We start from the raw sequence: 13,017 nt of genomic DNA, 5'->3' as shown, positions 1-13,017 counted from the left end.
AAATAGGGAGTGCTGGTATTACCATTTTACAGATGAGAAAACTGAGTCTCAGATGTGAAGTGATTAGCGGAAAGCCTCGGGGCCAGGATTTAAGCCCAGATCTATTCCAACTGAATTCAACTTAATTCAACAGTTTATTAAGAATGTACTCTGTACAAGACACTGTGCTGGGTCTACTAGTTCAGTGCTCTTTGTATTACGTATGTTAAGAAGCTTCTCTCTCTGAAGGAAAGAAGAAAAGAAGGAAGAAGTGAATAAGGGAGAAAGGATAGAATTGAAGGAAGGTAGGAGGGAGGAAGAATGTCCTGGGAGGGCCCTTAGAACACAGAGTGTCAGAGCTGGAGAGATCTTTGAGCATAGACCACCTAAATTAAAGGGATCTCAGAACATAGAATGTTGAACCTAGGAGGAACCTTAGAACATTGACTGTTAAGAGTAAGGAGGGACCATGGAACAGAGAATGTCACAGGCAGTCATCTTTTGGGGACACTGGTTTCTCTGTCTTCTATATACGTCTTGGCCCTTGCTGTGGTCTCTCTCTATTGGAGAAGACGCTCAGTGTATGGCTCCCTGGGGTGCGGTCATGGAAACATCACATGCCTTGTTTATGGAGGGGTTGTAGAGGGAGGCAGACACCAGAAGCAATAAGCCAGAGATGAGCTGAATTCCTCCAGTCCCAGTCCCCTGCTGTTTGTCTGAAACTTCCTGCTGGGGGCTTCTCCTTTCCCCTGAGAACCACAGACACACTAGTGCCCACTGGACCAAATTCAAACCCCTAGAGAAAAGAAGACTTGGACAGGAGGTGAGGTGGGAAGGGAGAGAATGGGATGGCAAAAGCTGTTTTCATCATGTGAAGAGTCATTGTGTAGAATTTGGATTAGATATTCTGCTTGGCCACAGAAGGTAGGACCAGCAGCCATGAGACAGATATGGGTCCCATATAAGGAAGAATTTACTAACAGAGCTGTTCACCAGCAGAAAGAGATGTCTCAGGAGTTCTCTGTAACTGGGAGGACTTCAGATGAACAGACTTTTATTAAGCACCTACTGTGTGATCGGTGTAGGATCTTGATGGCTCACTGTCAAAAATGAACAGATATTTTACTTATATCTCATTTGATCTTTCAAACAATCCTATCAGGTAGGTGCTATTGTTATCCCCATTTTACAGATGAGGAAACTGAGGCAGACTGAGGTTATATAATTGCCCAGTGTCTATATGTTTCTGAGGCATCAATAAAACCTTTTTTTTTTAAATCACAAATTCTGTTCTCTCCATTTGTCAGAAGTATCTGGGTTGTACAGTGGATAGAGCCTGGAGTCAGAAAGAACCAAGTTCAAACCCTGGGCAGGTCACTTAGCCTTTTCCTGCCTCAGTTTTCTCATCTGTAACATGGGGATAATAATAACACCTGCTTTGAAGGGTTAAGTGAAATAGTATTTGTAAAAAGTGCTTAGTGCAGTAAAGCCTGACACATAGTAGGTGCTTGTTCCCTGCCAGAGGGAGGAAATTAAAGGATTTGCCCAAAGACTCACAGCTAATATTTGCCAGCTGGGACTAGAAGCTGGACTGGCTCTCCTGCTCCTTCCACTGATCCAAATGTTCTAATGTCTCTCTTCTAATTACTAAAGAATAAACAATGATGGACTATGTGTCTCTATGAGTCCTCAGTGATACTAACTTGCATTTAACTCCGAATAATATTCTCACATTCCTTTATATCCATCATCTTCCCATAACCACATGAGCTAGCTAGGGGCAACCAGTGGGGCAGGAGGAAGGTGGAAAGAACGCTGGAGATAAGTCAGAAGCCCTGAGTTCAGATTCTGCCTCTGACACTCTGGAGTGAAGGCTGTGCTGCTCCCTAGTCATGTGACCTTGGACAATGTCTTCTGGCCTCAGTCGTTATAAAATAAATGGGTTGACTTTTTGCAACTTGTGGATGTGGAATGTCAAAGAGAATGTCAGTTTCCAAGGATGGATTGTCTAGTTTTGGGGAATCACTTTTGTTCTCTCTCTTTTTTATTCTTTGTTGAATAAGGGGTGAATTGTTGGATGGAGGAAGATATGTTTGAAAATGAAAATGCTTTTTAAAGTAGTGGGATGGAGGGAAGAATTTATAAATCTGTTTCAGAGTAAAGACCATGCCTGTCTAATTAGAAGGAATAGATCTGAATTCTGATGGGAAAAAAGACAGAGTGGGGAAGAGTGGTGGGGCCTGAGCAACAAACCTTCCCCCTTCCTATCCCCCCACCCCCACCCCATGCCTGCTTGGTAAGCTCTGTCTGTGGCTGAGCAAGGAAGGGGGCTTTTACCCTCAGGGCAACAAGCCTGGCTGCAGGACTCTGGCTGAGAGAAGGTCACATCTGCTCATTCCCTTCCTAATCCTCTTTTCCTTTTGCAAGGCTGAAAAAAAAATACCCTTCCTATAGAATTTCAATAGCCAGGACAGATACTGTTGGGGCTCTTGCCAAGACACCCAATCCTGGGGTAACTGGACAGGGCAATAGAGCAGCAGCAAGGATGGATCGCCACTGCTGGGCACAGACTGTGCCCTCCTTCATTTCACCCTAGGTGAGGGGCAAAGAAATCCCCTCCTATTTGGGGCATCATCACAGAATCTCTTCCCTGGAAGGACCTAAGGAACCATCTAGTCCACTCCACACCTAAAGGAGGAATTCCTTGATGATCTCCTTGTTGGACAACTCTCATTGTTGAGAAATGGCACTGCATGGAAATGTCCCTCTCTGTAATTTGCCCTCTTGCATCCCCCAGCCCTCTGGGGCCAAGCAGAACAAGTCCAATCGTGAGAGTCCTTCAAACATGACTAGAAGACAGTGTTAATGCCCCTCTCCCCCAAACAGGCATCTTGAAGTCTTTTTTCTCTAGACTGAATATCCCTAGTTCATTCTGTCAATGCTTATATACGCAACTCTGGTGGGCTGGCCACACAGTTCAAATGATAAACGTAGGTTTGCCTAAAAGACTATTTTATGGAGAACTCACACAGGGCAAGTGCTCACATGGTGATCAGAAGAAGCAATACAAGGACACTCTCAAGGACTCTCTTAAGGACTTTGAGATTGATTGCATGCCATGGGAGACACTGACACAGGATGGCTCAGCATGGCGTGCCCTCATCAGAAATGGTGCTGTGCTCTATAAGCAAAGCAGAATTGTAGTAGCTCATATGAAATGTGAGATGCACAAATTTAGAGTTCACATGGCCTATTTGTGGCTGAGAGTATTTCGAGCTCATGTTGGTCTGATGGGCCACAGTTGGACACACTGTATCTTGACTCTAATTGGAACAACAGTAATTCATGATCTCCAGTGCTTCCACTGTCCTGGTCACCTCACCCTGGACTCACTCCAACCTGGCAATGTCTTTCATAAAATGTGGCCCATCCCCACTAATAAGAAGAAAAGTTGGAGCTGATACTGACCCCCCCCCCCAAAAAAAAGGAGAGAGAGATGGAGGTGGACATGATGGTGCATATTTATAACCCAACTAACAGGGAGGTTGAGACTGGCAGATCTCCTGACCTTGGGAGTTCTGTGCTAGAGTAGGCTAAGTCACTGGGTGTCTCCACTAAGTTGGGCATCAATATAGTTAGCCCCCAGGAGCAGGGGAGGCAGGGGCAGGGAGGGCATCATCTGGTTAACTAAGCAGAGGCAATTCAACCCGGGTTGGAAATGGAGTGGGTCAAAAAGGGTATATGTGAATTAGTGGTATTGGGTCTGTGAATAGCCTTGGCACAGGAAAGAAAAAAAGAAAGAGAGGAAGGAAAAAAAAGAGAGAGAAAGAAGGAAAAAGAAAGGAAGAAAGGAACAGTCAGAGGAAGGAAGAAACGAAAGAAAGGAAAGGAAAGGAAACACAGGAAGCAGAGATGGAGGTAGGAAAGAGGAAGGAGGGAAAGAAGGAAGGGAAGATAAAATAGAGAAAGGAAATATAGAGTGAGACATGAGTAGGTGACATTCCCCTGACTAAAGCCCAAACACCTACATCCCTATCAGCTTTGAGAATGTAATTTTTAGGAAAACTGAATAAAACTAGCTCTCAATGATCGACATCAATGGATGGTATCACCAACTGACACTAATGAATAATCCAGGATAATGGAAAAGCAACATGTTTCCTTGGTATTTGGCTTTGGAGCTCCTGTGCTCCATTTTAAAGGAACTAAACTCTAGGTGTTGTCTAACCAGAGCAGCAGGCATACTACCTTTGGACTCTTAAATTCCCATTAAGACAACTTATTGGAAGGGAAGATTATAAGCTCCTTGAAGGCAGGGATTGTTTTCCATTTTGTCTTTACATTTCCAAAGAATAGAGTAATGTAGTAGAAAGTTTCTCTTGGACCCAGAAAGACCTGGGTTCTAGTCCCACCTCTGATGCATCCTGGCTATGTGACCTTGGTTGTCCCTTCATCTTGCAGTGCTCTGGCAGCCCTCTAAGTTTCAGAGAAAGGGCCATCCTCCACTGATGGAGGGAGAATCCACATTCCTTCTTCCAATGAAAATTCAACTCTAGTCTTTATTCACCTCTACCTTTTGTATCCACAGAAGCTAGTACAATGTCTTGTACGTAGTAGGCATTTAATAAATGCTTGCTCCATTGTATCTAGTCCAACCTCTGTTGGAAGCATGAATCCCTTCTATGATACCCCTCAATAGGTGGTCCTTTAAAGCACTACTCCATCATCTTTAGTAACAAGGAACCAGATCGTGAAAGATGACAACTCAAGGGCAGGTATCTTGAATACTGTATTTGTCATTCAATTCAAACATTAATCAAGCACCTGCTGTGTACAAAGTGCTGAAAACTCCATACGTATTTAGTAAGTGCCTTATGTGAACAACGTTCTGCACTTACAATAAGGATATTCTGATTCTTTTAAATGAAAAGACTTCTTCCCTCAAGGAACTTTCTTTTCCTTTTTAAATTGGATCTATGATTTCATTGGTGTAAAAGGGCTCTTGGTAAGGAAGCTCCCTCTAACAATGCAGAGCAGTACCTGTTCTGTAACTTATAGTCTTAGAGACCTGACCAGAGTCAAACAAGCATATATGCCCGAGACAGGATTTGAACACAGGACAACTTTCTATCAACCTGATCACATTATCTCTTTTTAACATTCTACTACTGTTTAAAATTTGATTGCCTTGGCATCTGTTCTCATCAGAGAATTCTGGGAATCTGGCCTACAAGGTATCTGATGGGAAGCGTTTCTGTTTCTTGGCTTTTTTTTTTTAACTTTGATGAAATAACAAATCATAAACTGATGGGAGCAGAAGAAATGGAAAATGGCAAAGACTGTGGTTCTGGAGTCAGAGGACTTGTGTTCCAATCCCACATCTGACAATTACTGCCTAAAGATCCTCTGGCAATTCTCTTAACCTTTCTGGGCCTCAGTTTCCTCATCTGTAAAATGAGGGACTTGTCCAGGATCAAACAACTAGTAAGTATCTAAGGCTGGATTTTAAATCAGGTCTTCCCGACTCTAGGACTAGTGTTCTCTCTACTATACCACAAGCTGCCTCAAAATTAAAGTCACCTGGTTCACTGTTCATTCCCTCCTTATACTTAGGTCCCTTCTAGCTCTGACACCCTGTGTTCTAAGGGCCCTCTCAGCTCTGACATCCTGTGTTCTAAGGGCCTTCCCAGCTCTGACATTCTGTGTTTTAAGGTCCCTCCCAGCTCTGACATTTTGTATTCTAAGGCCTCCCAGTTCTGACATTCTGTGTTCTAAGGGCTTCCCCATTCCTCTCAGAGGAAATGTACCTTATTGATACCTCCTACATACTCACTTCTATCAACAAACATTATGTAGACCACCACTAACAGTTTCCTATAAGAAGCACAACCAATTTCCCCCAAACCCCTCCAACTTCTGGGTCTCTACAGCTTGCTCTCACCCATCCTTATTTGAGTTTCTGTTGTGTCTATCTACCTACTTCTAAAGGTTAACTCAGCTGGTTAGCCCTCAGGGCTAATGAGCCCAAGGTCATGGGTTCAATCCCCATTGGGGCCAATTAGCTTTCATCAGTAAAACTTAGCTCTACAGGCTATACCCCCTAATGTAAACTTTGAGTCTTGGGGTGAGAGGGTATGACTAACTTGGGGTGGCCTGGGCATCCCCACTGTCCAGATGTGAAATCAAAGCATAGGCCCTGTGGCTGCCATGCTGAAAGTGTCATTTAGGCATATAAAGGATAGGAATAAGGACTTATTGCTCTAGATGAAAACTAGGGAATTACATTCCTGAGAATGTTTAGAATATCACAATCAGGAAATCTGAAGTCTACTAAATTGTAATCATTCCCACTAATGAGGAGACATACAGTTGTACCCAAAATTGTGGATAACAAAAAAAAAAATTCAATATGTTTTTGGAAGTCCCATTTCTAGGGAAGTTGTGTACCTTGTGTTTTAGATTTTCCTTTCGCTGATATAAAAATGAGTTCACATTTCCTGACCTCTGATCAGTGGCCATTAAGGAGAGGATCCTTGGGAACATGTTGGCTGACAGGGAAAAACAACGCTGGAATTTTAAAAAATCTGTTGTTATATGTACAAAATACTGAGAGTAGTACTTTTTGTTGTAACCTAGAATTGGAATCTAAGGGGCGGTACCCTTCATTTCGAGAATGGCTGATCAAATTATGTTATATGAGTATGATGGAATACTATTATGTTATAAGAAATGATGAATGGAATGACTTCAGAGAAACCTGGTAAGACTTATATGAACTGATGCAAAGGGAAGTGAACAAGACCAGAAGAACAATGAAAAAATTAACATTGTAAAGACAAACAACTTTAAAAGACTTCAGAACTGTGATCAATTCAATGGCCAACCACAATTCCTCAGAAGACCAATGATAAAAAAATGTTACCCACCTCCTGAAAAAGAGGTGATGGACTATAGGGGTAGAATCTGACATACATTTTCAGACACAATTAATGTGTGAATACTTAGTTGTTACATGTTAGTTGTTACATGGTATGCTTTTATTTGCTGAGGGAAAAGTCTTGGGAGTGAGGAGCATAGGGTAGTAGTGATAGAGATAAAAAAAAGAGCAAAAAAGAAGCATCTATGAACCTATTCAAATACACAGAAAAGAGAAAAGGAAGGAGTTCAGGAAGGGATATAAACTAGGAGGGCAGCATTATTGGTACTCCTGGGTTACATTTAATGCATATTTAAAACCAAGTTGCCATAGAGATTCATGATTTCATAGATATTACTCTTTTTTGTTCTTTTGTACAGAAATATTCATATTTATTGATATTTGTAAAGTCCAAAATCAATAAAAGAAAATTTGTGGATACTGAAGAAATCACCATGGTAACCCAATATGGGCTTGGAAGTGCCTTCAAAGTCATCTATAACAACCTCTCCCTCCTAGCATCTAAAGCAACCCTGGGCTGTGACTAGGACATGTCATCCTCCAGGAGCAGATTCGAAGGTCCCTTGTAGTTCTCCCACCTCCCCTTCATTCAGAAAACCAATCATCATTCTCAACGGAGTCCGATTCCAAAAGGCAAGGTTAGGACAAAACTCCAGTTTTATGGATTCTTGTTTTATCGTCCCTCGGACAATGGGATACCCTGCACCATGCCTATTTGTTACTGGTAGACCGCTACTATGGCGTCAGGGGAAGGGGGATAAGTATAGATGGTTCTATTCCTAAATCCCAACCACAAGCAAAATTCTACGAGCAACATGGAGACCACTCCATCAGCTGATGAAATGACCTCACAAGGCCTTCTTTCCATTGGCTGACTGTTTAGGAGGTCAAGTAGAGCTGGACAAAATGAAACTGGCCCTTTGATGAGAGCTGTATGAGCAGGTTGGGCAAGAGGAATGTATTGATGGGATGGGGGTCTGCCCTTTGGTTCCTGACAAGACTTAGATTCAATTCATTCAATAATGTTTGCCGCTTGGCACCTGACTGACAGGAAGCACCATCTATTATGGACACTCTCTCTCCATGGGACCAAGAAAAACTAAAGGGAGACCAGGAGACAGTTGTCAACAACAAAATTAGACATAACTCATTGTGAAGGTTAAGGTAGCATTGAAGGCAAAAGGTGTAAGACACACAGTCTTCATTTCCTGAAGTTCAGATTGAAACTGCACAAGGACCTTACATGTCTGGGGAGAGCCTGTCCACCTCACAACCCCCCCCCCCCCACACACACACATAAGACTTTTGAATAGGGAGGGAGGTGAGAGGAGAAGCTTTTATACAGTACCTAATGCATGCTAAGCACTTCCCACAAATATCTCAACTGATCCTCACAACAGCCCGTAGAGGTTGGTGCTGTTATTATCCCCATTTTACAGATGGGAAATCTGAGGCAAACAGAGGTTCAGTGACTTGCCCAGGGTCACCCAACTAGTCATTTTCACCAGTCAACAGCATCCCTATGTCATTAGGAGGACAACTATGTTGTCCAAATGTAATGTCTTCCTTTCTGAATGGAACAAGGGTCACAATGTGGAAGTGATGGCGTATGGGTACATACCTGGGGAGATAGCCCGCTGCTGACTGCGTTCATGTGGTTGGTGGGAGCTCCTGGGTTCATGAAGCTGTCCGAGTAGCTGGAAAAGCCATGGCGGGCCCCATAGGCAGAGCTGGTGTCAGCAGCTGCAGCGGCTGCAGCCAAACCCCCCTGATGCATGGTGGAAGGTGGAAGGGGCTGGGGCCGGTGCACTGTGCTTCCCCCATCTGCCAAGAGACCAGGAAGATGCCTTAGAATTGTAGGAACAAGGAATGTGAGGAGGGGAAGAGGCCTTGGAAAGTAGAATTCTAGAGCTGGGAGGGATCTTAAAATACAGGATGTCAGAGCTCGGAGGAACTATAGATCAGAGAATATCAGATCTGGGTGGGCCCTTAGAACCCAAATGTCAGAGCTGGGAGGGCCCTTAGAACACAGAATGTCAGATCTGGGAGGGCCCTTAGAACACAGAATATCAGAGCTGGCAGTGATTAAATAATACAAGGTTTTAAAGGAGAAAGGTCTCTTAAAGATAATCTACTTTAACTACTTTATAATGAAGAAAATTAAGTCCGTGGAGAGTCAGTAAGTTATGCAAAGTAACAAAATATATAACAGAGCTGGGATTCAAAACCTGGAGTTCTAATTCCAATCCAGTAGAGACCCAGCAATGGAAAGGGAACCCTGCTTCCCTAAGCAGGTCAAACAAATTCTCATGAACCTAAAGCCACTGAGTGAACGAGATCTTCATCAAGATCCCAACCCAACTGGATTTAGTAAGCCAGAAGCCTTCTTTTTCTTGCACCTGTTACAGATGTGGGACTAAATGGTGCAGACAACTTGTCCCAGCCTTCCCATTCCTGTGCCCCTTCTCTAGGATGGGCCCAAGCTGTGTCTGTCCACAATGCCAAATTCCCAGATGAGAAATATTTCCATCCATTCCCCAGAGATTGGTCTGCTCTCTGCCAAAGAGCTAGATGCCCTGGAAACATGTGGAGGTTGGGCCAGGCCTTTAGTATTTCTTCCTCAGTGTGATTTGGCCCTGTGTGGCCACAGCTGCTGTCTGATGTCATGTTTCCGGGACAGGATCTGCCACAGCAGGTGCTGTTTCCTGGGGGATCTGAGGGAGGGGGAGCACAGGAGGAAGGCCAGAGGAGGAAGAGGGAAAAGGAGTACTTGACAACTCCTGGCCCTGACTCACCTTGGGAAATAGTGGTACTGGGATAGGTGGAGTCTGGCAGTTGATATGGTGGGATTGTGGGCATGCCTGTAGGTGGGAAGCCTCCTGGGAGAAGATGGTTGAATGCTGCAAGCTGATTGGCTCCTGCCTGCTTACGCCACCGTGCCCTGCGGTTGCTGAACCACACCTGGGAGGGAGAGAAGGGACAATGGATAAGTGGTATGGAGGGTGAGATGTGAGCATGAAAGAACCCGGCCCCACATCCAGCCCCCACCCCAGAGGTGCTTTGTTAGTATCCCAGACACTGAGCCAACACCAGCTGGTAACCAGAGCAAAGCATCCAGCTTTCCTTGCTGGCTATCCCCGAGTTGCGTGACTCTCCCTCCTGCAAGGTGGTGCTTACATTTACACAGCCTTTTATGGTCATCAGTCAATCAGCCAATCATTCGGTAAGCATTTGTTAAGCACTCACTAAGATCTAGGCACTGGGCTTGTGGAAACAGATGGGAACCAGTCCTTGTCTTCAAGGAGTTTTCATTCTATCAGGAAAGACAGTGCTCACACAGACAGGTTTACATCAAATCTACTTTATACAGGGGCAAGATAATTTGGGGCAGAAGACACTCGAATCTGGAGCAGGCAGGAAAGGCATCAGGAAGGAAGTAGTATTTAAAATGAACTTTGAAGATGAAGTATGGGAAGGGAAGGGTGGGGAGAGAGAGAGGGAAAGAGAGACACAGAGAGAGACAGTGAGACAGAGACAGACAGACAGATAGAAAGAGACATAGAGAGAGAGACATAGAGAGAGAAAAGGGAAAGAGTGAGAAAGGAAGAGGGAGATGAGAGAATGGGAAGAGACAAAGAAGGGAGATGGAAAGGTAGAGAGAAAAGAGAGACAAAGGAAAAGAGGGAAAGGAAGAGAGAGATGAAAGGAGACAGAGAAAGACAAAAAAGAGTGAAAGAAGAGAGAAAAGGGGAAAAGAGAAAGGGAGAGAGAGAAGAATGAGAAGAGGCAAAGGGGAGGAGAAAAAGAAAGAGAAAGGAAGAGACAAGAGAGAAAGAAGAGAGAAAGGGAGAGATAAAAAAGAGAGAGAGAAGAGAAAGAGAGGAAAAAGCAAAAGGAAAAAAGAGAGAAGAAAGATAAAGAAGAGAAGAGAGGAGAAAGAGAAGGAGGGAGGGATAGAGGGAGAGACAGAGAGAAGAAAGAAAAGAGAAAGAAATGAGAGAGAATGAGAGGGAAGAGACACATGAGGGAGAGCCAGTGGTGCTGAGAGATGGAAAGTCACATGTGAAAGAGGAAGGCTGATTGATCGATTGATCCATTAGAGCCTGGAAGCTCATTAGTGCTTCTTCAGTACTTGATGGTTGACTGAGGACTAAGATGGCCAGTCTGGCTGGACCAAGGAGAGTATAAAGGGGGCTGGATTCATTCTAAGCCTGGAAAGTTAGGCCAGAGCCAAGTTATGAATGGCTAGCTCTAAAATGTTTTACATCTATTATTGTATTTCTAGGACCATAGAATTTGGATATGGAAGAGTTCCTAAAGATAATTTCACCCTTTTCTCATTTTATAGATAAGAAAACTGAGCCTCCAGGGGGAGAAGTAATCTGCCTGTCATCATACATTTACCCAAATAGTAGAAGCAAGGTTTGAACCCAGGTACCCTGATTTCACATCCTATCTTGTGAGTTAGGTGGTGGGAATAACATCAGCCCCATTTAAAAGAAGAGGAACATGAAGCACAGAGAGGACCCCTAGCTAGCCAGGAGCAGAGCCAATCCTCAAATCCAAGGCTTCAGACTTCAGATTAATAGTTCTTTCCAAGACTCCATGTTGGATAGCTTCCCTCCCCTCCCCCTCATTCCCCATCATAACAAGAACATTGCATTTGGGGATATGCTTCACCCCTAATTGTACTGGTTCCTGAAGAGGCCTGGTTGGTTCAAGGTGACTCACCTACACTAACGAAAAAAAATTACCCAGATCTCTTGTGCAATTACTGAGCCAGGAAGAAGAATTGGCAGAGAAGTAGAGGACAAGGAAAAGGCCAAGAAAGGTCAAAGTCGGAGTTTAGAAGGTCAGAGCTGGGAGGATCCTTAGATCACAGATGTCAGAGCTGGGAGAGCTCTTAGAACACAGACTGTCTGAGCTGGGAGGGTCCTTAGAACACAGAATGTCAGAGCTGGGAGGGACTTTAGGAAAAACCTGTCATTGCTTTCCTCCCTATGAGGACCTTTTGTCATGCAGCTAACAAGTGATTGAGCCAATACTTGACCCAAAGTCTTGGAATTTCAAGCCCTCTGACCTCTCTGCTCTAGTGTTTTGGGGAAACCTTCCCCTGAGGGTCAGCCACCTATCTGAGACTAATTATGCCCACAAAATTCTGCCTGGAGGTCAGAAATTGTAGCATATAGCTGTAGTATCCTAGATTTAGACTGGATGTCCAGTTTAACCCCCTTAATTTTACAGATGAGAAAACTGAGGCTCAGTCAGGTGACTTACTCAATGTCACACAGCTAGTCAGGGACCCCAAAAGCTTCCAGCTCCTCCTCTCCATGCTTACTTCTGTGATGGAAGGCATGAGGGGATGGTCCTCGACTTTTTTCCCTCCACTAGGTGGGGAAACCCCTTCCTGCCCTATGACCCCCATCTATCTCCAAGGCCCTAGGTTTAGGGTTCCTCACTGATCCCCAGTATTTGTTTTATTCTACCTTATGGAGGGTGGGGGAGGAGGATAAGCTTTCAAACCAGATGAGAGAGCAGCTGCTGGGTTTGTCCAAGACAACGAGGCATGATCAGGTTTCACATCCAAGGCAGAGGGTGGCGGGAACCAGCTCCAGAGAGCAAACCAGGCAGTCAGAGGCCATGCTCTCCCCTCCCCCACCTTCCCACGGCCCTGAAGACCCCTCAGAATGATGCTGGGTGGGGGGCACAGAGGAGAATTGGGTTGGACCAACAGTGCCCAGGCAAAACCAGGGCAGCACCTGTACCTAGTGTCATTGAGTAGCCTAGGATTCTAACTGCACCATGGACCTCAACTCTGACTGGGGTCTCTGCCTCTCCATATGAAAAATGGACAGAATCTCCCTCAGGGGAGGGTAAAGAAAACCTTTCATTTCACCTTTGGACTGATAAGAATTTTCCTCTTTGCATCGATAAATACTTCAGATGCCCTTTAGGGACCTGCAATGATCCATTTTACATGAAGCCTTTTCTACTTCCTTAGTGTGGAAGGGATTTCATCCTTATTGGATCTCAAAGCACCTATCGTTCATGTGTATATCTATATCTATCTATATAGGTATACACATGTGTATATATGTCTA

The 13,017-nt window shown here is 44.3% G+C and overlaps 1 protein-coding gene across 3 annotated transcripts in view; it reads right to left on the bottom strand.

The window, feature by feature from the left end:
* PAX7 (paired box 7) overlaps positions 1-13,017 on the bottom strand; it is a 154,787-nt gene that overhangs the window by 52,047 nt on the left and 89,723 nt on the right. For all 3 annotated transcript variants that reach the window (XM_072609087.1, XM_072609089.1, XM_072609088.1), the window contains exons 6-7: positions 9,712-9,877; positions 8,538-8,740 (exon numbers count right to left, since the gene is read on the bottom strand). In XM_072609087.1, the coding sequence (XP_072465188.1) occupies positions 8,538-8,740; positions 9,712-9,877 (369 nt within the window). The remainder of the gene's footprint in view (positions 1-8,537; positions 8,741-9,711; positions 9,878-13,017) is intronic.

The sequence above is a fragment of the Notamacropus eugenii genome, chromosome 5 (assembly GCF_028372415.1).
Source record: "Notamacropus eugenii isolate mMacEug1 chromosome 5, mMacEug1.pri_v2, whole genome shotgun sequence".
In the NCBI taxonomy this organism is placed as follows: Eukaryota; Metazoa; Chordata; class Mammalia; order Diprotodontia; family Macropodidae; genus Notamacropus; species Notamacropus eugenii.
This window is presented reverse-complemented; position numbering and strand designations above follow the sequence as displayed.